Below are 24,271 nucleotides of genomic sequence, written 5' to 3' on the forward strand. Positions count from 1 at the left end.
ATACAACAGGGTGAGGAGTTTAAGGAACACACATGCACAGGACCACAATTTTCTGAATTTGTTCTGAAAACAAATTACTAAGCTGCGATGCTCTGAAAGATGAACATTACGGAGACAACAAAGATACACGGGCAGGACACCCCTAAAACAAGGCACGTCCAGCATTTGCTGAACAACGCAGCGTGAGCACCACTGAAACGAGGCCTTGCCTTGCAAAGAAAAACTGCGTCCGCTTTAGTCGATTTGATTCACTAAGTTTGAGCGCCTGCTGCCCCCTGAGAACTACAACGTCCAGCATGCCAGGAGTTCCGTGGTTCACAATCCCCCCTCCGACGCGGAGGGCAATGCATCCTGGGAAATGTAGTCCGAGTCCGGACTTAACTTTTTGGAGCGCTTCGACTTTTGTCCATCCGCTCCTTGAGTCGCCGCGCGCTTTCGAGGAATCGGGCAGAGAAAGCGCGGAGCGGCCTCGGAAAAGTTATCAATGCGCGTGGTTTCAAGTCTCCTCCTCCCGGAGCTGCCGATTTGGCGCCAAATTGTAAAGCGGACGTGTCCAGCATGGAGCCGGCGTTTCCTCGGGGCCGTGACGTTGTCCCTGCCTCAGACGGCAGCGAGATGAATGGTGGCGTTCAGACGCAGGCGAGCTGCCTGAATGGGTAGGCGCACGGTGGTGGGTCTCCCTCCTCCTAACTTTCCTTGCTTCTCCCTCCAGGCATAAGGAATGGCTTGCTTAGAAAAATCTCTTTCCTCTCGCCCGCTTTTATGGGGATTTTTTGCAAGGAGGGGAAAGTGACTTGGAAAAACATCCCCCCCCCCACACGTCTGCTCATTGATCCCCTTCCGTGGAATTTGGAAACTTTCCTTTTATTCCCTCGTTTCCCAACCCCTTGAACTTCCGTCTGAATCTTTTCTTGATTTATGTAACGAGCTCTTTTCCTGCTTATATGCAAGTCCCACAGAGTACAGGTAAATGGATATGGGATTGCCGCGTCTCTGAACGGGCTATCCTGTTGTTTCAATCGGCTGTATAAATAAGTTTTTAAAAAATGTTTCTGGTTAGAAACTTCTTTCTTTTCTAATCACGTGTTTCTGAAGGCAATTCAACTTACTTCCGTCTCTGTCGTGGGTTTCCCTGCCCATGCGGTGATGTCTTATTATTGCACAGAGCCAACCTTGCTTAACACAGATAGCCTGTAAGTCGCTTTATAAAGTCACTTTGGCAAACCAGTTTGTATCCGCAGTCAGAGTAGATAAAGGGGCAGAGCAGGAAAGAAGCAATGGCTGCTTCTAGTTAAGTAGTGGTTCTGATGGTGATGCCAACTGTAGATGCAGAAAATATTATTGAAATGTATAAAACTGAAAATCATAAATATAATAATAATAATAATAATAATAATAATAGATGAGTTCAGTTACAGATAGGTAGCCGTGTTGGTCTGCCATAGTCAAAATAAAAAAAATCCTTCCAGTAGCACCTTTAAGACCAACTAAGTTAGTTCTTGGTATGAGCTTTCGTGTGCAAGCACACTTCTTCAGATACACTGAAACAGAAGTTGCCAGATCCTTCTATATAGTGAGAAGGTGGGGAGGGGTATTACTCAGAAGGGTGGTGGGAATTGGCCATTCCCACCACCCTTCTGAGTAATACCCCTCCCCACCTTCTCACTATATAGAAGGATCTGGCAACTTCTGTTTCAGTGTATCTGAAGAAGTGTGCTTGCACACGAAAGCTCATACCAAGAACTAACTTAGTTGGTCTTAAAGGTGCTACTGGAAGGATATTTTTTATTTTAATAATAGATGAGTTAGTGGGGACTGAAAGGATTCTTTCCAACTGGTTCTGGTTTAGAAATTCTGTAGCCCTTGCCTTTTGTTCTCACTACTCTCTTGCCTATGTTCCTGTCTGGTGTAGTCTGGTTTCCATTCCTTGCTCATCATGTATTCACAGCCAGGGTAGTGAATGATTGTCTGGAATATGTAGCGGCAGTCTCTTGCAGGCCATGGTGACGGGTAGATTCGTAGAGTTGGAAGGGACCACAAGGGACATCTAATCCAACCCCCTACAATGCAGGATTTTTTGCCCAATGTGTGGTTCAAGAGAGATGGCTCCCTTGCAGCGTTCAAAACTCCCATTGTTCTTAGGCGCGTTTTGCGACAGGGAATTTCATTAGCGCAAGCAGTTTCTGAGCTCTGGGTGCAGTACTGTGCCTAGGATTTCAGATTAAAAATGCAGAGGGAGGAAAGGACCCTTTCTGCCTCCTCACTTCCAGCCACACTCTGAAGACTGGAGGAGAGACCCTCTTAAGAATATTAGGGGGGTGGGCAGGGGACGGACTAGGGACCATGTGAAAAATGAACATAATATTTTAGCTGCAGTTCATACATTTTCAGTTTTGTATTCTTGTTATAAAAGAAACGCGCCTAGACATTCCATTGTTGCGCCCATAACCTAGGCTTAAGGTGCCATTTAGCTCCTAGCTTTCATATCTCGGTTTCTAACACTTCTCCCTTGATATAAAAGAATGAAGATAAAGGGAGTATATTGAGGTACCAACCGAGTGATGCCTTAAAGTGGCTAGGACAAAATTCAGTAAGTGCTCTTGCCAGCACTTCTTTTTTTCCCCCATGGTAAATTTTGTGATATGTTTTTATGTGCACTGTACCAAAATGTGATGCCTTCTCTCAGCTGAGCGCTGCAAATTTCAGCGAATAAGAGATGTGATTTGGTAAAAGACACATATATTTCTTTTTGCTAAGTGATGGAGATTTTGTCATATTATGGAATTAAAAATACCTTATTTTGTTTTCATGTGTCATTGTTTTTAAATTTTATTACGATTAGGGCCTCAGAAGTTATAAGCAGTCTCGGCCCGGTATAAGGGATGGGCTATCATTAAGAGGGTATTGGTGGATGGGTGGCTGGAAGAGGAAGCACTCTGCGATGCAACATTTCATTGCTGGTCCCACTTGTCATGTAACTGATGCAGCATACAGTGTGCGTGAGTGTGTGTGTGATGGTGGAAGTTGAAGCATTCTAAAATGCCTGTGTAATTTGGTGTTGAGTGGGCAATGGTCGTCTGAAGGGACTTTTAATACAGTGGTACCTCGGGTTAAGTACTTAATTCGTTCCGGAGGTCTGTTCTTAACCTGAAACTGTTCTTAACCTGAACCACCACTTTAGCTAATGGGGCCTCCTGCTGCTGCTGCGCCGCCGGAGCACAATTTCTGTTCTCATCCTGAAGCAAAGTTCTTAACCTGAAGCACTATTTCTGGATTAGCGGAGTCTCTAACCTGAAGCGTATGTAACCTGAAGCGTATGTAACCTGAGGTACCACTGTATTCATATTTTTTCAAACAATATGCCCTGCTCCACACAGGCTGAACCACCTTTTCAAATGTTGCAGGGGGTTGTTGTCTCTTGGTCTGATGAAATACTGTCAGTAGGCATCATGGATGTTAAAAAGGGAAAGAGATTTGGAATAACAGTGTATAAAAGATATGCAAGAAGTTGACTGTGAATGTGAGTGTGAGAGGCAGAATATGTGAAGTACATGAGTAAAGGCACCAAATGGCAAAAATATAATTGAGGCTCCTTGCTTGGATGCATTGTAAGGGATGATCCAGATGAAGGGTAGCTGAGGAAATGAAAATGTATAACATAAAGAATAGAGGATATCTGGGCTATAAAATAAATCTACAGGGGAACTTTATGAGGCTGTACTTCACAGTGATGCTGCAAAATTAGGGGCACTACTAATATACAGAATTATCTTAAAATATATCATTTAGCTATTCCCTAAATAGCTCTTTGAGCTAGCTTTGCTGTGATGTTCTCCCAGAGACACAGGCATAAAAAGCACCAAAATAATTAAATGAACAGCACAGTGTTGTGGATGCAACTCTCAGTGCATTTCAGGAAGAAAAATTATGTTCTGATGGTGTCAGGCGGGACTGATTATTGCCAAAAGCCTGGAAATCCATAAAACTAAACAATATTATCTTCTATAAAGGTTTTGATTACAGTCAATATTCTGAGCAGGGGGTAGCATGCAATTAAAAAAACATACACAACTATTTAGATAAAAAAGGCCTTTCTATGCAAGCATTTCAGCTTCATTTTGATTGTGAAATGAAAGGAGACAAATCTAAAGGAAAGGAAGCAGTTGATGCCCTTGAAGGAAGGAAGGAAGGTTAATAATGTCCAAAGGAATCTAGCCAAGGTGATGAATGTGGTCTTTGGTAGGTGGAGTATTGCCAGAGCCTTACTATATCTGAATTCGTGAGCTGAGTAAAATAAAATACTACCGAGAGACAGTTATTAATATTTCTCTGTTTATGAGTCTGAAATGAGCAAATTCAGACAGTTTGTAATGCATTATGGGCAGGTACATATGGGTCACAGAATGCATACACGTTTTATGAACAAGGTAATTCTTAAATGAGCTGGCTTCGTGCAAATTTAAGCCAGTCTTTTAACCAGTTAACTTTTATCTTACCTTAAGAGCAGTGTCTCTTAACAGCTTTGAGAAAGAGGCTTTTCCTTGACCAGATTGACTCTGCTTCATTTGAGGTTTTTAAACTGAGGTTGGCTTGCCATGTGTCAGGGATTCTTTAGCTGTAATTCCTGCATTGTAGTGGGTTGGACTAGATGACCCTCAGACCCCTTCCAACTCTACAATTCTTTGATTCTACAGGTGGTCAAGGATTAGACATAAGATTGAATATGTGTTAAAAGCTTTTTTTCCCCTACCACTGGTTTATAGAGCTTTGTCTAAGAGTCTTAAAGCTCTTCTCTAAGATAGCAGACCATGCTCTTTGTTCTTACTCAAATAAATCTAAATTAGCATCAAAGAAGCAGAATAGTGGAGAATGCAATTCAGGTTGTTGATAAGCTTTGATGTCTCAGTCTTTATAAAAAAAATACTAGAGCTTCCTTACTTCCCATCTATATACTAACAGAGTAGTTTATTGATAGTACAGTATTGTTGTATGCCACACAAATTTCTGAGTGGTGCAAGATTCCAGGGGCTCTAGACCATAGCTGTCAACTTACAGATTTGAAAATAAGGGACCAGCAGCCAAAATAAGGGATTTTCCGAACACATGTATGTTTAACTTCTGAGCCCCTCCGAGCCAAAGGCAGAAAGCCCAGCCAGCAGCCAAACGAAGCCTCAAGCGGTGGTTCCCGCAGTGAGCAACCCAGCAAAGGGGATGCATCAAGGAAAACCACCGTCACCTCTCCGCTGGAAAGCGCTGAGCAAATGTGAGTCCCCAGGCAACGTAGCTGATTTGATCGGCACAAGGCATGCAAGCTCCACCCCCCAGTCGTTCTTAGACTCCTTATTGGGTGAGCAACGCAGCCAAGCAACACAGTTGGAGCCTCCCTCCTCCCTGGCCGGCAGGCAGGGAGGGAGAGGAGCTGCTTCCTTTGAAACCTGGGAAATTTAAGGGACATCATCAATAAGGGACAGCAGCAGGACACAGCGCTGGGATAAGGGACTTTCCCGCCAAATAAGGGACGGTTGACATCTATGTTCTAGACACGTACCTAGGACTTGTGTTTCTTTTTGGAGATGAGGTACAGCGGAGACTCTGGTTTCTTTATGATACATGGTTTATTTACACATATATAACCTGAGTCTACAATGGAAGGGTTCACAGCTTTAGCACTCTAAAAGGATCTTGTTTCTCCCATAGCCCAAGCCTTGGATTCAAACCGAAATCAAAACTGACTTTCTCTGCAGCTTGCTGCTTTACTTCCAAGTCAAATCACTGCACCTTAACTCTAAACTCAGGCTTTGTCCTTCTAACTGTCTGCGTGTTGAGGGAGGGGCCTCACCCATTTGCTGTCTCACTCAAAGCTCTTTTCCTTTGTTTTCCTTAATGGCCCATCACCCAGGCCACCACCTCAACACAGGAAGCTAGTCTGGGTTATAGTTTAAAAACTTGCTGGATCCAGGGGTTTGAAGGATCTCATACAGCCTACACCCCCTCCCCCCCAACTCATAACAGTACAGTATAATGGTTGTAGGATTCCCACCCCCACCCCTTTTTACTTTAAGGAATTCTATTTGGTACCTTAGCCTTAATTTTCATTTCTGCAAGATTCCTTATTTCACATCAGGATGACTTACACTATGTTCAGTATAGGAGGAGCAAATCTAATTAGCCACAGTTTTAGTGACCTTGGAGCCTTTTGCAGGTTGGCTTGGTCCTCTGAAGATGCTAGTTCTTGTAAATTGATGGTTCTATGTTCTCCTGAGGGAATAAGTCATCTGAATCCATCCATTGTGTCTGTCTTCCAAGAAAGAATGCTATCTTTCATACTGAAACCTTGTTCAGCAAGAGCTGAAATAGTTTAATTTCAAGTCTAAGCTCACCTGTGCCTTTTAAACTAGAATCTCTGTCATGATGTAATGAACAAATTGCTTTTGTCTTGACTGGTGTCTTAGCTAAATCTAATTTATACACCTTATACCTCCTATGTCTTAGTTTAGACTAAAGTAATGATTGTCCTTCAGGTGGTTTCCCCAAGGAGTAAAAATGTTGAGAAGAGAGCTTGTTCTTATAATTTTTCTCTAGACATTTCCATAGATAGCAGTGTGGAAGGGGCATAATGAAGAAGAAAATTATTTCTATTGTACCAGGAAAAAGAAAATTTGGGTGTAGAAAGACACATAATGAGCTCACCATGGAAGCTCATTTGCCCCATAATGGTATATATGCCCTGTTCAAGTTGAATTAGTATGTGGGCAGGGAGTGGGGATACACCAACCAGTCTTGCCTTGTCTGATTAGCCCTGGACATGAACGTTTTCAGGAAGAGGGTCTTTGCACATGTAGCTGTACACACAAAGACTGACATGTAACCCATTTGCTGCACACACATGCATTTATGCAAATACCAGGTAGTGGGAAGGTGTGATGTCAGGTACAAAGTTAGTTCAGCCCTCCTCATGCAGTGATTCAGCTTGTGAATAGGCTCGCCTGAGTAGGGTTTCAGTCTGAGTCTCCAACCTGAATCAAACTCTGAAGAAGTCCATTCACCGAAGAAGCTGGGTTTACACAGTGCTAAAGCCCTCTTCAGGCATTATACTAACAAGGAAATAGAAATGAGAGCTGGGAGGAGCATGCTAGCTGCACATGCTTGTCTCCTTGCCCTTGTCATTGGAGAATGGCTCTCTGCAATGGGGAGCCTGCTTCTACTCACATAGCCTTTCCACACAATGTACAACTTATTTTTCAGAGTTCTGTATTGTGTGGGAAGCTTCCACGAATAAAGGAGACACTTCACGGCAAACAGATGCTGTCCAACTCATTGATAGGGATAGTGGTGAAGCTAATGCCCTTGTTCCCACTCTCCACTCTAAAAGTATTGTTTCAAGAGTAAAGAACAGTATGCATTAAAAGTGTTTTGAAACTTTCTTAAAATCTAAATATTAAGTATGCAAAGTGCTTGAAAGCAAACTAAAACAAACAGCAAATCAATCATCCCAGCCATAGTGGCTGGGGAAGCCCAGCCAGATGGGCAGGGTATAAATAAGAGAGTTGTTGTTGTTTTTGTTGTTGTTATCCCTTGAAGGAGGGATGAAGAGGAGATCAACATTCACTTCAAAGATTGTATGTGTTTAAGTATCAACGGCAAGGGGCAGGATAGTTACGTCTTTATGCGCCTTCTTAGTCATCTTTAAGCATTTCTACCTGGTACATGTGAGACTCAAATGTGCAATAGCTTATATGGGAGCAAAAGATAATCTGTTCCAATATATCACAACCACAGTATGAAACACTATTAGTGGGTTTTTTTGCCTTCTAGGTTGTTCTGTGCCTAAAAATCAATTACAGAAAGGTGGAAGGATTAACCTTTACTATAGGATTTAAGCATGAAAAAAATGTCAGTGTTTGTTTTGTACATTAGGAATAAAATAGAGGAGTGCCACTCTGCTGCACTCTATGATTCTTGCTGGTGACTTCTAAAGGAGTTATTGCAAAGCTGTCACTTTCTGTTTTCTGAGATGCTGGATGCGGTTGAGGTGCCCTAGGAAATGCTGGCACGACAGGTGTCTTGGTATGTACAAAACCTACAAATTAGAGTTTTAGGTGCTATGGCTGAGTGACAAAAGGTGAGGCTGGGAGACATGTTAGTTTTTTCAAGGAGCTGAAGGCAAGCTGAAAGAGGGAGGCTGCTTCTTTGTGTACCTGGCAAAATTTGGGGTGGATATATTTGGTGGATATATTTGGTAAGGGACGCGGGTGGCGCTGTGGTCTAAACCACAGAGCCTAGGGCTTGCCGATCGGAAGGTCGGCGGTTCAAATCCCAGCGATGGGGTGAGCTCCCGTTGTTCAGTCCCTGCTCCTGCCAACCTAGCAGTTCGAAAGCATGCAGTGCATGTAGATAAATAGGTACCGCTCCGGCAGGAAGGTAAACGGCATTTCCGTGCGCTGCTTTGGTTCGCCAGAAGCGGCTTAGTCATGCTGGCCACATGACCCAGAAGCTGTCCGCAAACAAAATGCCAGCTCCCTCGGCCACTAAAGCAGATGAGCGCCGGAACCCCAGAGTCGTCTGTGACTGGACTTAACAGTCAGGGGTCCCCTTACCTTTATATTTGGTGTGTGCAGTACACACCATGGAAAACAAAACCTCTTGCAAGTCACAGACCACTTCTCACACTCTTAAGGTTTTTTCCTGCTCTATTCTAGTTATGTATCTAAAGAATGAAACTCGTACACATAGGCTTTTCTCTTTTAGACCATGTATTTGTTTGAGAAATGAGTTTATTTGAAATGCTCCTATTTGGGGTTAATTGTTCCACCTGCCTATTCATGCTTCCCAATTGTAGAGATTTGGCAAAAGGGCCATTACTGTCTATAGACTCCTATAGAGAGATTCAAAGACTTGACTCCTCACATTAGAATGCACATTGGCAACACTATTTATGGGCAGTGTAACTGAAAACCATTCTTAGCAGACAGTGATACCCCCAGAAATGTTCAGCAAAGAGTGCCTCATATTCTATTTTTATATTTTAGCTGTAACAAATGATATCGCACCATATGCTTGCAATTAGAATAGCTGGTCTAAGAGCTATCTTTGCTCAAGCAACTTAACTGTCAGTAATGCTGGAGCAAAGAACGTAACCTTTTGCATATTTCTCTAAAGAAGGTAACATTGAGGGATAGATAATAGTTGGCACTGCGCTGCCTAAAGACTGCAAATTGCTGCTTTAAATGAGATAATTTAGTCTCCTTTTGGCCTTTTTGGTTGAAAAAGAAGTTTTGCTCATATGGCACTGGGCAGATGTGGAACACTGATATTCTCCACTATTAAATTCTTGATCTGAATTTATAACCTTTATGGTCAGATGCTGCTCTCTTAGTTGTACTAATTAAACCCTCATGCCACTCTGGAATTTTACATCATGGTAATTGACTTATTTCCAGAGACTCAAACCCTGGGGTCAAAGTATACCTAATAGACTATTTTTAAAAAATAAAACAATTCATGCAAATCGTAACCATTAGTGTCATTCATTTGATTTGACTTTTGTAGGTATGGCTGTGAAACACCCTGTAAAAAACGTGATGACTATTTGGAGTGGCCTGAATATTTCATGGCTGTAGCTTTCTTGTCGGCACAAAGAAGCAAAGATCCAAATTCTCAGGTAAGAATATAGTGCCCAGGTAGCTTATGTTGCACTGTCTCTCATAAATTTATATGGCAATAAGTTTCTAGTCGTTCAACACAATCTAATTACAAGGATATCCAAAGTTAGAGCAAAGAGGAAACTACAATGAGGATTTTATCTATCAAGTTGTAACTTGAGCTGTTTTTTCTTGGGAAGATTGTTCTTTTATAGTACTAGATGAGGAGCTGTGTGGTTCCTTTCCCCCACAAGAAGTAAAAATACTTACAGTTTACAGATAATGCATCTGATGAAAATAATTGAAGAATAAGCTAGTGTATTTGAGATTATAGTTTGATCTAGCCATGTAATATGGTACGTTTTTACTGAGGTTCTGACTTTTGCATTTTTACCTGCATGTCACTAAGTAGGAACAGACCAACTTAGCCTACAAAGCATCACAATAAAAAGCATTTCTGTACCTTCCATGTTTTTGAATTGAGTTGTTATGCTAGGAACCTTTTCTCTTCAGGATGGTGCAGTTTGAATGAAGAAGCACGGTCTCAAATGATGCTTACATAGTGCTTGAAGATTTTCAGTGTTGATGCTCAAGGTCAGACCAGGCTCACTTGGGTTTCCTTTATGGGGAAGTATAGCTTCAGCTACAACAGGGTGGGTACCACTTGCCTTGGCAGAGAAACCAGGTGAGTATGGGATCACCAAAATATCTGACCTATTACAAGAAACAAAGTTGTTCATTTCAGGTTGGTGCATGTATTGTGAATTCAGAAAACAAGATTGTTGGGATTGGATACAACGGCATGCCTAATGGATGCAGTGATGACTTGCTACCTTGGACCAGAACAGCAGATAGTAAACTTGACACAAAATATCCATATGGTAAGGAATACAATATCTATACCAGATCGCTTATTGTTTTTACATACTAAGTACAGTGGTACCTCGGGTTACATACGCTTCAGGTTACATACGCTTCAGGTTACAGACTCCGCTAACCCAGAAATAGTGCTTCAGGTTAAGAACTTTGCTTCAGGATGAGAACAGAAATCGTGCTCCGGCAGCGCGGCAGCAGCAGGAGGCCCCATTAGCTAAAGTGGTGCTTCAGGTTAAGAACAGTTTCAGGTTAAGTACGGACCTCCGGAATGAATTAAGTACTTAACCCGAGGTACCACTGTAATATCCTTGCTTTTATTTGTAAAACATTTTTCTCTTTCATATTAAAGAAAGAGGCTTTTACAACCAAATTTTCCTCTATAAAAAACAGGCATTCACATAATGTCATCTTAAGCTTTTTGTTTTATTTGTACAAGCCTATAGGAATGCTTGCCTAGCAGCTAGTGTAAGTAGAATAAATGTTTGTTTATCTACCCAAAATCGGGCAACTATAGTATTTATTCTTTGTAAGAACTGAAGTTGAACAGAATTTCTTCAAACCTTACAAGAGTTTCAGTGTTAATTGTAAATATGTGTTTTAGGAAAAGCATATTACAAGTCACAACACAGGCTAGGCAATGCAAAATAAAATTGGACTGTAGTAGTATTTTAATTAGGTTAGTGCCATATGTGAAAAGTATTAAGAAATGAGCAGTTAGTAGTGTTTGTTAAGTTTTGTTGTGTATATATATAGAGAGAGAGAGCGCTAAAATGCATGTTCGTTTAAAGCAATAGTGCCATTGTTCAGGTAGATTACTCAAAGCCCCCTTAAACATGTCCACATTTCATTAGATGCTAGGATTGTGCATCCACTTTCCATTCTGAACATAGATGTGCAAAGAGCTTCTTTCAGTGAGTGAGGTGTTGCCTGATTTATGTGTCCTTTCCCCACCATTAATGATGGTGGCAGATGAGGTGGGACAAGCCTCACCATATTGCAGTCCTGCCTTTTACTGCTCTTTCAACGTGGCATACATTTTTTGTTCTCCTACACACCTCACAACAGCCATTTTGTTACTGGTGCCCAAAATTACAAATGGGTCCAGTGGTCCAAAAAGGTGGGCAACCTCTGTTTTATCTCAAAATACTTCCCCACCTCCTTTGCAAACAAATTGCTTAAGTTAAATGTAGAACAAAATACAGTGGACCCTCTAGTTACATACCGCCCTGGATACGTAACTTTCGGGTTATGAACATGGCAAACCCAGAAGTATATACTTACGGGTTTCGCCACATACATAGAAGTGCTCTGTGCGCCGCGTGTGCGCGCAGAAGCGCTCCATCGCACCGTGCGCAGAAGCGGTGCCTCTGCCTACGGACTTTTCAGGTTGCGGACGGACCCCTGGAACGAATTTAATTCGTATCTGGGGGGGTCCACTGTACAGTGGTACCTTGGTTCTCAAACTTAATCCGTTCCGGAAGTCCGTTCCAAAACCAAGACACGCTTTTTCATAGAAAGTAATGCAAAACAGATTAATCCATTCCAGACTTTTAAAAACAACCCCTAAAACAGCAGTTTAACATGAATTTTACTATCTAACAAGACCATTGATCCATAACATGAAAGCAATAATCAATGTACTATACTATAAAATAAATAAGACAGTATTATAGAAGATAAAAAAAAAAAATTCTTACCTGCACTGATGATAGTCATTGTTTGGATGGGGAGCTTTTATCCATTCCTGCAGTCACACAATCAGTCTATCAGTAGCTGAACTGGGTTCCACACAGTCACAAAAACAAATTAACCTTCTGTACCGGAAGTCTGTTTGACTTCCGAAATGTTTGAAAACCAAGGTGCAGCTTCTGATTGGTGCAGGTGCCCTGGAAACAATAGCCAACAGCTGCATCAGACGTTTGGCTTCCTAAAAACGTTCGAAAACTGGAACACTTACAGTGAGGGGGGCAAAGGATTTGATCCCCTGATAAATTTGCCCGTTTGCCCTCCGACGAAGGAATGACCAGTCCATAATTTTAATGGTTGGTTTATTGTAGCTGTGAGAGACAGAATAACAACAGGAAAAACATGATTTAGAAGCGATTGGGCTGGATCCGGCCCCCAGGCCTTAGTTTGCCTACCCATGAACTAGCTAGTTTACTTTTTAATGATTTCTTTAAATAATGATTCTCTGGTGCCGAACATTTAAATTTGGATAGAACTGTGTCCCCTTATTGGCCTATAGCTATTATGCAGAAGAATGAAGCAGAGCACCTGCTAGCTAACCAATTAGAATTTACTAGCTTCTGATGCCTTAGCACCTGTTTAAAAAGACAGAAATCTCACTCAGTTAGTTATCTCCTTTTTGAAGCAGTGTAAACAACAGCAGTTAAGCTGTCACTCAGGTGACCTGCTGGCTTCCTGCTGATAACATTTTATCTCCACAGCTCTAGAAGAAAACCCAGGACAGTTTACATAACTGTTAACCCTTATATAAAACCTTGGAAACAATATGATTTCTCCACAACAACAAAAATGAGTTTTCCTTACAGTGTTACTGTTCTTTCACAGGAGCCTAATATGGTGCTTCTTGGAAATTAGAAATAACCTCTTCACTTTTGGATTGTTCCAAGATGACCTTGTAGCAATTAAGACAGTCTTAATAGGTGCTAGTGAAGATGGTAACGGTACAAAATGATTGTCTAAACTGCATTCTTAGTGCTGGTCGCTTTTTCCCAAGCTTCATTGCCAGCTATCTTACCTGGAGGTGAGAGCTGCTTGGCTTTACTTCATAATTCCCTCTGCTCTTAAGAACACAGAGTGCACTTGCATAATCAAAAGAACATTCCTATCCATGCATGTAAACACACAAATGAGCTCCTTTATAATGGCAATTAGAGCTCTCTGGGAGCACTGGTGCCGTGAGATATTGCCACACTTAGGGTGACTGAAACTACTTGGCCTTCAGCCTATGGCTTTGCTTCGTCCTGTAGGTGTTCACGAATGGCCATGTTAATGTGCTTAATGATTTCATTACTCACTGCAAGCCTGGCCAGATTGCTTGACCTTCATTGATCTTGGTATTTCTGGATTATTTCCCCTCCCCTTCCCCACTTTAAATTTCTCTCTGGTGTGACAGATTGTGCTGGCTGTTTGCTTCTGGAAGGACGCAGGCATTTGCGGCGTAACACTTTGTTAAGTTTCAGATTGATGACTCACTTTAATGAACGCTCATATGAATATTTGTTGGGTTCTTTTTATCTTTAATCAGTGTGTCACGCTGAACTGAACGCCATAATGAACAAGAACTCTGCTGATGTGAAAGGCTGCAGCATGTATGTTGCCTTGTTTCCGTGTAATGAATGTGCAAAGCTCATCATCCAGGCAGGTAAGGGAAGGTGCCAGCTTGATTTGTCAGTGTTGCTGCACTGTCTGTTCATGGGTACCTCATCACAGATGTATTTGGTTTCCAAATTGCGGCTGTTTAGATCTAAATTAATTGCACTATCAACCTTTAAGACACTCCTTGTGTTTTCTATACTTGAGTGGTGCCAGGTTTTCCCGTGCTAATTGCATCCTCTGTGATTCTTAGCTTGTTTTTAATTCAAGTTTGCCTCTTCCTCGACCAAGAGCTGCCAAGGAACTGTGCAGGCGTTGCATATAATTAGTGTCAATTTACAATTCTCTGACACATCATGAACAGAAAATGGGGGTGGGGGTGGGGGAGAGAGAATAAACTGTGTGTGTCACAAGATCTGCTGGGAGTATATATATGTAACATTTTAATTTGAGCGTCAGACATGGTCGACACTTGAAGATTTTATCTCTTTGGTCATAAATGTCACAGAGACTTCTATGATCTCTCTTATAATTATGTCTTTCATTACAATAGTGATAAATCTTCACCACTGCAGCAGGTGTGCTAGTCTGATCATTAGTCCTTTCTTCAGATTATTGGATACTAGTAAAATGTCCATTATTATGACAAGATGCAGAATGAAGGCTTATATATTTCACAGATCCCTGCGGTCTGGGGGAGGGGGGAATGTGCATCTGTACAGGATCTCTTGTCAATGAGACCTGGGTCACCCGCTGTTAACACTCATAGGCACGCTTTCCCCAAGTGCAGCACATTACTTTGGGAAATCTCCATACCACAGTGCTAGAGTATATTCTGTGCTTGCAAAAGGTCCCACGTTAATCCTCAGCATCTTTGGGTCTGAAATTCTGGCACGCTACTGCCAATCAATGGACCAGTGGGGACTGACATTTCTCTGTGAACTTTCACTGTAGGGATGAATGGCAACCCTCACTTATTTGGGAGAAAATAAAGGGGTGTCCCATTGGGATGGGGTCTAAGTCTTCTCCTGCCTGCATGGGAGTTTGGATTTGATATCCTGCTTTATCACTACCCTAAGGAGTCTCAAAGCGGCTAACATTCTCCTTTCCCTTCCTCCCCCACAACAAACACTCTGTGAGGTGAGTGGGGCTGAGAGACTTCAGAGAAGTGTGACTGGCCCAAGGTCACCCAGCAGCTGCATGTGGAGGAGCGGGGAATCAAACCCAATTCACCAGATTACGAGTCCACCGCTCTAACCACTACACCACACTGGCTCTAGGGACATTCTGGTCTTGTTTCTTGGCCATACTTCACTATGATGGAAAATTGGGAGAGTGACACTTGGTTTCAGGCACTGGGCTTTTATACAGCTAATTTCCTCTGCCACAAGTGGAAGAGCTTTAATTGCAATATAAATGGCTCTGTTTTGATTAAATTTTAATGTTAATCAACTGGATTGGCAGGCCAAAATTTTAGAAACATGGAGAAACTTCTCACAAGTATTCCCTTGTAGATTTTAAGCATTTTATCAGGGCTGAAATGTAAGGAGGGGGAAAATGATATGCACTATTTTTTGAAAAAGTTATACCTAATGACACCACAGCCATGACACAATTACTTAGTCTATTGTAAAGGGCAATTATAAAACAAAAGTGCCAAAATAAACTATAAATATAATGCAGTCTTGCCTCTGAGAAGACACTGCCCTGCTTTGTCTGACTGTTGCGGCTAGTAAGGGATCCTGGGAGAGACTGTTCCACCTGTCTGCCCACCTTGTTCCCAATTCCCCTGCCAGCCAGGAGTAGGAGAGTGGAGACAGTTACAGCTAATTGACTGGTGTTCCTGCCCGCAAACCAAATTAGAGGACCACTGCAGTTCTAGTGCGGACCACCAGTGTTGTTGACCCCTGTCCCCCAAGGAGAGACGTCAAAGAGATTTATCCCTATTGGGGTCACCATGAGGGTGAGGGTACCACTCTTTTTAATTTTGCATTTTTGAATTTAATCATCTGGTATACAAAAGTGAGTTACGTATTATGGGATGGCAACTTGAATTATGCATGCGTTTTGCAACCCGGAGTGATAGTTTGCATTGCAACGTTCATGAGTGTTTTAATGTTGCTTGGATCATAGAATTGTAGAGTTGCAAGAAACCCCAAGGGTCATCTAGTCCAGCCCCCCCCCCCCCCCGCAATGCAGGAATATGCAGCTATCTTTTGCTGGGATCTAACCTGCAACCTTGGCATTATCTCTTGGCATGCTCTAACCAACTGAGCTTCATGCCACTTAGGGGAAGAATCTGAATCAGTATAGAGTAGGGCCCTACCTGAGTCGGAGATGGCAGGATGAATTTATTTATTTATTAAATGTATATCCTTCCGTTCTTCCCAAAGGTGTTTGTATGATACTGTTTTGCCTTAGATGAAGGGGCGAATGAGCTGCTTCTAAATCATACGTAATGCTACCAGGAACTTTTTTGTGGATTTTCTTTTTTAATGTTTAAGAGAATATTTTCTTTTTATGTGTTAATTATGCTACTTTAAACGTGGATCACGGTTGTATTTGTATCTGATTCTCATTCATAGTGTTTGATATATATATATACTTTTGGTCATTTTCAGTTTGGTTGTTTAAGACAGACTGTAAACCACTTAAGAGATTCCTTTGGAGATGTGAAGTGGCATAAATTTGATATAAATAAATAAATTTATAACTGTAAAATAAGATTCAGCGAAATAAAGTATGTGTAAGGTTCCTAAACACAAGTATGATTTAATGACAATTAAATTTTTAGTTCTCAAAGGTTAATTTCTACATTTTACATGGGATATGGCCCTTGAAATGCCTCAGCACATTGTATGTATTTCTTAATTTTTGATGGAAATGACACCATGTAATATTGGGGCATTTTAGAAATCTAGGTCCATCTCGATTTTGCCTAATACAGTGGTGCCCCGCAAGACGAATGCCTCGCAAGACGGAAAACCCGCTAGACGAAAGGGTTTTCCGTTTTGGAGGTGCTTCGCAAAACGAATTTCCTATGTGCTTGCTTCGCAAGACGAAAATGTCTTGCGAGTTCCTGCGGGTTTTTTTTCCTTCCCCCCCCCTTTTTCCCAAGCCGCTAAACCGCTTATCAGCTGATGGCTAAGCCGCTTATCAGCTGATCTTTAAGCCGCTTAACAGCTGATGCTAAGCCGCTTATCAGCTGATCATTAAGCCGCTTATCAGCTGATCTTTAAGCCGCTTATCAGCTGATCGTTAAGCCGCTTATCAGCTGATCTTTAAGCCGGCTAAGCCGCTAATACTGTAGCGCTAAGCCGCTAAACCTCTAATGGGCTTGCTTCGCAAGACGAAAAAACCCGCAAGACGAAGAGACTCGCGGAATGGATTCTTTTCGTCTTGCGAGGCACCACTGTAAACTCATTTGCCATTATATTCATTTGCTTTATATGCAGCAGTGAAATAGTTCAGCTCTTAAAGCAATCACTATTTCAACTCTCTCCTGTCAGACTCATTGTCAGTTATCACTCTTGGTTTTTTCTGTTCTTTGTGTGTTCAGGATGTAATATTGACATGTTGGCAGAATGGGAAAATTTGTAGGATTGTGCTCAGCACAGTCACAGTTAATGCTTGCAGTCCGGTGGGGGTAGGGAAGAGCCATGGAAGCAGAAACGGAAATTGCAAGAGATATGAGTGCTTTGAAATTGTCCAAAATCTGCTTTAAGTAATTACGTGAGACTGTCCTATTGTGTTTTTTTTAAGGATGAATTCACGATACATACAAATTCTTCAGAGAAGAAATGTCTCCTGTCTTTCAGTGTGAAACATTGTGCACACTGATGGACAGTAATAGCTTCGCATTCTGGAAACAGAAATGCCAGCAAAGCAGAAGACAATTGGGTAGCAGCAATTTCACAGTTGCAGTTCAGTGTGTGGCTCCATCTACTCTAGCTTTCTTTATATATCCCACCAATAACTGTACAGATCCGCTTGGGAAAATATATAACACTTTTGGTATTGCACCCTCTTAAGTGCTGAGCCTGAAAATCCTGAGGCTAAATCTGTCTTCCTCCACTTTTGAAGTTCCATGACCTTCAGAGTTTTTGGCCTCATTAACAATCCCATCTCTTCCCAGATTAAGCTACTTTTAAAAATTTTATATAGCAGCATTATAGGACAAAATACCTATGCTCTAGATCTGTCATGCCGGTTCTAGTTGTTGCTAATGTTGGAAGCCCTATTTTAACTTGTTTGTAACATGCAGTATCAGCATGTCTTTAAACTCTTTAACTGGTAACAACTGGTTTAGTTTAAAGAAAACTAGGCGGGTTAAGCAGAGAACACTCTGAATAGGAAACAAATAATGGCTCAAATAAAATTCCCCATCCTAACATCCTCTCCAGATCTCTAGACAATCTAGTGTGAACATAACTATTTATGTGCAAATATTTCATTCAATTTTTCTAAAAGCTGACAAATCTCCCTATTAGTAAAATCACGCCTAAACCAGTTGATGGGTTTTACCCTATATAGTGGTACCTCGGGATGCAAATGGGAACCGTTCCAGAGCCCCGTTCGCATCCTGAATGGAACATAAGATGCATCTGCGCATGTGCGGGTCGCGTTTTGCCGCTTCCGCGCATGTGCGTGATGTCATTTTGAGCCCATGCACGAATGGCGAAACCTGGAAGTAACGCGCTCCATTACTTCCGGGTTGCCACAGAGCGCAACCCGAAAGCGCTCAACCTGAAGCACATTCAACTCGAGGTATGACTGTAATTAAAATAGTGTCCATGAACCTCAGAGCTTTTACTACTGCCTATAGCCAACAGAACTCTCTGAGCAAGGGGTTGTCTTCTCCCTTTTCTGTATACACTGGTGAGAAATCCCGCTGCACATAAGGGGCTGCTTTATTACGAGCACAGCTGATTTGGTAATTGGAAGATTTGCATACATTTCTTCTGCTTAAAAATATCTTTATGTAGATGTTACTTTTTTACTTAAATTTAACTCTGTCTTTCCTTGAATGCATCTAAACATTTTTGCTTCTCATTGTTGTGTCTGCTCATAGGTATAAAAGAAGTTATTTTTATGTCTGACAAATATCACGATACTGTGGAGATGACAGCTGCACGGCGCTTGTTTGATTTAGCTGGAATTATATACAGGTGAGGTAATTCATGGGCTCTTGCATCTTTTGTCCCTTCCATCCTTTCATATGCTTCTGTGCTGTTCTGAAGCCCCACACCTATTCAACTATAGGCCTCCTCCCATTCATGATGCAAGTAAGTGAACTGATATCATTAAGGGCTCAAAGGATCAGGGCCAAATACAGGGAAGTGGTTGCCTGCTGTAAGCTTTTTCTGTAACCTATTTCACAGCCTTTGTGCAAAAAGGGATGTAGTGGCTGCCACCAAATATATTTGGATTCTTTGAAAATCATGGCAGACAAGTCTCCTGCCCCAACATGTAGAGAAAAGCAGGTCATATTTATTTATCTATGAGGAAGATACCTTTATGGAAAACCTTATACCTTCTTCCTATATTGCGTAGTATTTCCCTAAGAAATATGGTATGGCCTCTGTTTGTACATCGCAAAATGCATGTATTCATTGTTTGCAGTGTTATTCTTGTTTGTAGTCTGCCAAATAAGAATTTATTGTTCACGTAAAATATAGGCTGTATAGCACGTTGTCATATTGGCTGTTCTTAAAGAATATAGCAGTAGAGGTGTTACAAAGGTTGTCTTCCGTTATTCCTAGCAAGTTACTTCTTAAAGCCTGAAGCCTCTGTTTCCTCACTCAGAAAACAGTGTCTTACTTCCATGTAAGAGCATAAAAGATAAACATCAAGCTGCAATCCTATACACCTCACCTGGTTTAGCTGGCCAATCAAAGCCATTTCCTGGGATGTCCTGTTTCCTCGGGTGTGGCTGCTGTCACATGCTGGCAGCTTCTAGGAGCCACAAGTGAAAACTGAGTGCAGGGGGGAGACCAAAGGTGGACAAACTACCCCAGAAGGAGCACAACGTGTTCCCCACCAGAGGTACTGCCCTCCCCTAACACCCCAACACCCCATCCAAGTGCAGTACTCCACAAGAAACTGCAGTATAGATCCACGATAGAAACGGATTGTGATTAATGTTGTGTGTACACCACTTCGCAAACCAATGGTGGGAGAGGACTTTATGCAGACTAAAGGAGACTGTGTACACAGCCTTCGGGTATAACCAAGCCGATCTTTTCATGGAATATGGCCTGAAGAAAAAAAAGGGGTATATTTTATAAGGCACTAAGGGAGGTTAATGTGTTCAACTAATGGTTTAACACCTTTATGATGCCGTGGTGAAAAGCTAATTATTATGAATTTAAAAACTTGAAAATCTTAATATTAATGTAGAACCTTCTTGAAGTTTTGCATGTTTTAACAGTTCTGACTGAAAACGTTAAGCAGACTTCTAGCTCCTGGGCTAAAGTAGAAATCATGAGCCAATAATGCAGCATTTGAAATTCTGTTCTAAAGTTATTCCTTGTATTATATGTCTACCATGGGCACTAGGTGAAGTGGAGGCATAACTCATTCTGTTGCAAGTGAAATATTTCCAGAGCTTGCCCATGATTAGGGTGCCTCCAGCGCTTCCAAGCGATAGGCTGGATAAAGTGTGTGTGCCACCCTCCTCCCAAACTTGTCCTTCATTCTCTTGGCTGTTTTTGCCTCTTCGTATTGATTTGTGAGGATATGGTTATGCTTAATGAATCTCTAGAACTGAATTGTCAAGCTTAATGAGACACTAAATCCACACTATTTGCATAATCCTCTGTTTACTGGTAGATTGTAAAATATACACACAGTCCCCAAATACCTTTCTTGCTAATTGCTGCAGCAGATGCTCTAATGATGTAAAAGGATGAGCTTTGTTGGCAATATTAATTTTACAATTCTAAAGTTGTAACTTAAAAATTATTCCAGTTTCACTAGTTTATATTTTCTATCCCCTGCATAATGCAGTATATTTTCCCCCTTTGCAGTGAAATTACTGAAGCAAACTTTGGAAGTTTTCTGTGAAAAAATTGGCATGAAAAAATATCAAATGTTACAGAAAGACTGGTTGCATGATGCCACCTCCTGCAGCTAGGTTGTTAGAAATCCTTTGACTCCTGGCTAATTTATGAACTCCAATAGCTGAAGAACATACAAACTAAGCAACCCCATGTGTCTTTTTGTCTTAGACTTTCTTGTCCGGGTTTCTCTCAGTATGGTGCACTATAATTGGCTCCTATAGAGATGAAACACAGAGTGAATCCAATGATATTTTCCCCTTCTTAAAATTTAGTTGGGAGGCAAAGCAAACAAAATGTTTAACTACTTCACTAGCTAATATCCATCTCTCTCCCTCTCTCTCTCCATTTCTTCCCCAGGAAATTCAAACCTAAGTGCAGTAAGATAGTCATTGATTTTGATTCAATTAACAGCAGACCGTGTCAAAAGCCTCTGTGAGTTACATCTAATTAAATCTCTAGAAGATTGTGATTATCCTTTTCTTAGAAGCTGCTAATGCCTTTCATCTTGAAGTTTGGCATAACTTTTTAATAGCCCACTACAGTTGTAAGTAGACATCTAAGGAATATGTCAGGCCCAGAAAATTTTTGTCCTCCTTGCCATATGTTTTAAGCTTTGACTTCCTGGAGTTTTCCAAATCTTTTCTAAATGGAACCTATAGGTGAGGTCTGGACTTGTGTTTGAACAATAGGAAAGGTGTGTTCACTGTGCAAACATCTGATCTGAATGAAGAGAACCAAAGTCACAAGCAATAACCTATGAATATCGGCTCGATCAAGAAAGCTGCTGGATAGCTTGTGTGGTGACATGTAACTGAAGGGATGCATCTACCAGCCAACAGGTCTGCATAAAGCACAAACTATTGAAAATGTCATTTTTCAAGCAATATGGCTAGATGTCTCTATAACAGTCAAAATATTGTGTTGTGTGAAATCCATACTGGTACATTACACCTTGATATTTTACCAGATGTTCATCTCTTTAATTGCTTCTCCTGTTGCAGTGTAGCGTGTGAGCATGTGTTCAATTATGTTTGAAGAATGTTTTGTATTGGATGTAGTTTCAGAGTAGCTTTAATTCCTTTCCCCCCCAAGATACCTTCCATTTAGCAGAGGATAAGTGCATAAATCATTAGGCTTTCACCTATGGGACTCTGTTTGGAACTGATTTTAATGTCTAAAAGGAGACACATTTATTGGTCTAAATCTCTACTAGACAATCCAGCACATTACAATTCTGGGATCAGCCTCTAAGGTAACTTAATCACTGCTTTCCCTCTAAGGGAAATGAGGAGATTCAGTCCGCACTGAGGTTGAACATGCCAAATGTCATAATTATGGTTTTAGCTTGCTTTTAGTTGTTAAAAACTGGCCCTGTGCCATAAGTTCTGGAAACACAGGCTATAACTATCAAGGGCTTTCAATATCTCCCCTTCTATTTGATTTTGGGAGGGAATGCCTAATTGTGCATGTTTAGAAAATGTTTCCAACCCCAAAGGTATTCATGTTTTTTAAACATTGTGATGTTTTCCTGGACTCTTATTTTCTATGTTGAAACCATTCTGTAGATTAAGACATTGTGTAATTTGGCTTGCCACCAGTATTATTAAAGTCTTATTAAAATCCTACTTTGTTGAAGTAGACTCATTATTATTATATTACACTATATGTTTGGCTCTAGAGAGCTGCTGTTTCTGCAATCATATGCAAAGTGTATTTTGTATATTTGTTGTATCATTACAGAAATTGTAATGATCAAAAATTACTTTGCTGCTGAAGAAGTCATGCTGTAGTAGTGGTTACATGTGAACCTTTAAGTATATTTTTAAAATATTCAGCCAATTGAAAAATACGCTCCAGCGTCCCCTAATTTCCGTCTGAAATCTAGCTTAATTGTTTTAGGAGTATTTTCTTAATTTGTGGGTCAGCCTAACCATTTATGCAGATGAATATTGTTTTTGGAAAATACATGGCATTTTATTTAATTTTATTTCTTGTGTGTGTTTCTGAATATTTAAAGGAAAACCCCTAAAACACACAAAAGTCTCTGGTAGTGTATTAACATGGCAGTTTCATGTGGATTGAAGTGCACATATTTTTCTTGTCCACACAGTGTCCTAATCCAAAGGCCAGCTGAAACGTTTTTCCAATTTAATACTCCTCCCTTCCCCACCCCTAAATCTCTGGATAATCTGGTATGAAACATATTGCATTAACACTGCACAAGTGTGGATGCTCTGCAGTGTGATCTGACATGATTTTGTGGCTGGTTATTCACCTATGTGGTGATGTTCTTGGGTTTCACAACACCCTTGTTCTTAATGCAGTATGTCTAAAGGATGAGCAGAATTGTACTGCCTAGATATGTATAGAGACATTTTCCTGTTGTGGTTAGTAGGGCAGTGCTTTGAAATGGTTGCATTTAAAAGGAAATATTCCAAACAGGCAAGAGTCATTCTATAAGGAATTCCTTGATAACTGAGGCATAATAACACTAAATCTGAGAGGAGTGTTGCTGGCTGTCGTGACCAATAAGTAACACAAAGGGCCCAAAGTACTCAGTAGAATTGGGACGCTCAAAGGAGAGACATGCAGGAAAATAAGAGATAGACTACTTTGTCACTGCTGGTTGATATTCAGCAGCATACACAAGGAGGTAGAAATGCAGGCCTCTTACAGGCCTAAAGAAAGTCATTCAGTTATGCATGTTCAAAATTATTATTATTTTTAAACCCACTATCCTAAGCAGTACCAAATGCCTGAAGAGGAGATTATGAAAAGCAACAGAATTGACTCATTTGGATGCTGGTACTACAGTCTTCTAATCGCGGTGATTTTTTTTTAACAGTGTCTTGTTGTTTAGTCAATGTGTACAGTAGTCCAAGGTTTCAAAAAGACCACCACCACCAAAGGAAAGAAATGCAGTCATGGTTAAACCACCACTTAATGCCTTGGAATGTTATTTTGCAGCATATTTTAGCTAGTCAATAAACAGGGAAACCTATGCTTGTTTTTCATGGAGAAGTTTTATCAGGGATAGAGGTTGGCTTTTACCTCCATTGTACTATGTTCTAGCTGGAATATTGCTGGATTTAGAAGTACCCATTAATAATATTGTTATTTTTAATTTTTTTTTGTTCATAACAAGAACTTGAATAGTGCATGCACACAAGAGAATCTCAAGAATCCCTGAAGGCAGTGCTGCTATTCCTCCTGCTGAATGAGAGGTAGGAATGGTTCATAGTGCTATCCAGGCTTCTTTTGGGTAATGTGATGGGCACTGGTTTTTAGCATTTCTGTCTGGAGGGAACACTTTTCATATGGCTGCAGAACTGCCAAGCCTCTGCTATGGATCCG

At 41.0% G+C, this 24,271-nt stretch overlaps 1 protein-coding gene across 1 annotated transcript; it reads left to right on the top strand.

The window, feature by feature from the left end:
* The first annotated feature begins 411 nt into the window (after positions 1 to 411).
* DCTD (dCMP deaminase) lies at positions 412 to 22,542 on the top strand. The gene is made up of 6 exons (XM_081021801.1): positions 412 to 656; positions 9,550 to 9,661; positions 10,387 to 10,522; positions 13,789 to 13,905; positions 18,928 to 19,024; positions 21,275 to 22,542. The coding sequence occupies exons 1-6, from the start codon at positions 559 to 561 to the stop codon at positions 21,351 to 21,353; spliced, it is 639 nt and encodes a 212-aa protein (XP_080877927.1). The 5' UTR covers positions 412 to 558; the 3' UTR covers positions 21,354 to 22,542.
* The last annotated feature ends 1,729 nt before the right edge of the window (positions 22,543 to 24,271 follow it).

Source organism: Podarcis pityusensis, assembly GCF_964106645.2.
Source record: "Podarcis pityusensis genome assembly, chromosome: 9".
Lineage (NCBI taxonomy): Eukaryota > Metazoa > Chordata > Lepidosauria > Squamata > Lacertidae > Podarcis > Podarcis pityusensis.

Excerpts from the sequence above, each read along its gene's own strand:
- DCTD (XM_081021801.1), top strand. The coding sequence starts at position 559 with ATGGAGCCGGCGTTTCCTCGGGGCCGTGACGTTGTCCCTGCCTCAGAC. Across the intron at positions 657-9,549 it reads CAGGCGAGCTGCCTGAATGG|GTATGGCTGTGAAACACCCT; the intron begins GTAGGCGCACGG and ends TGACTTTTGTAG. Across the intron at positions 9,662-10,386 it reads GCAAAGATCCAAATTCTCAG|GTTGGTGCATGTATTGTGAA; the intron begins GTAAGAATATAG and ends TGTTCATTTCAG.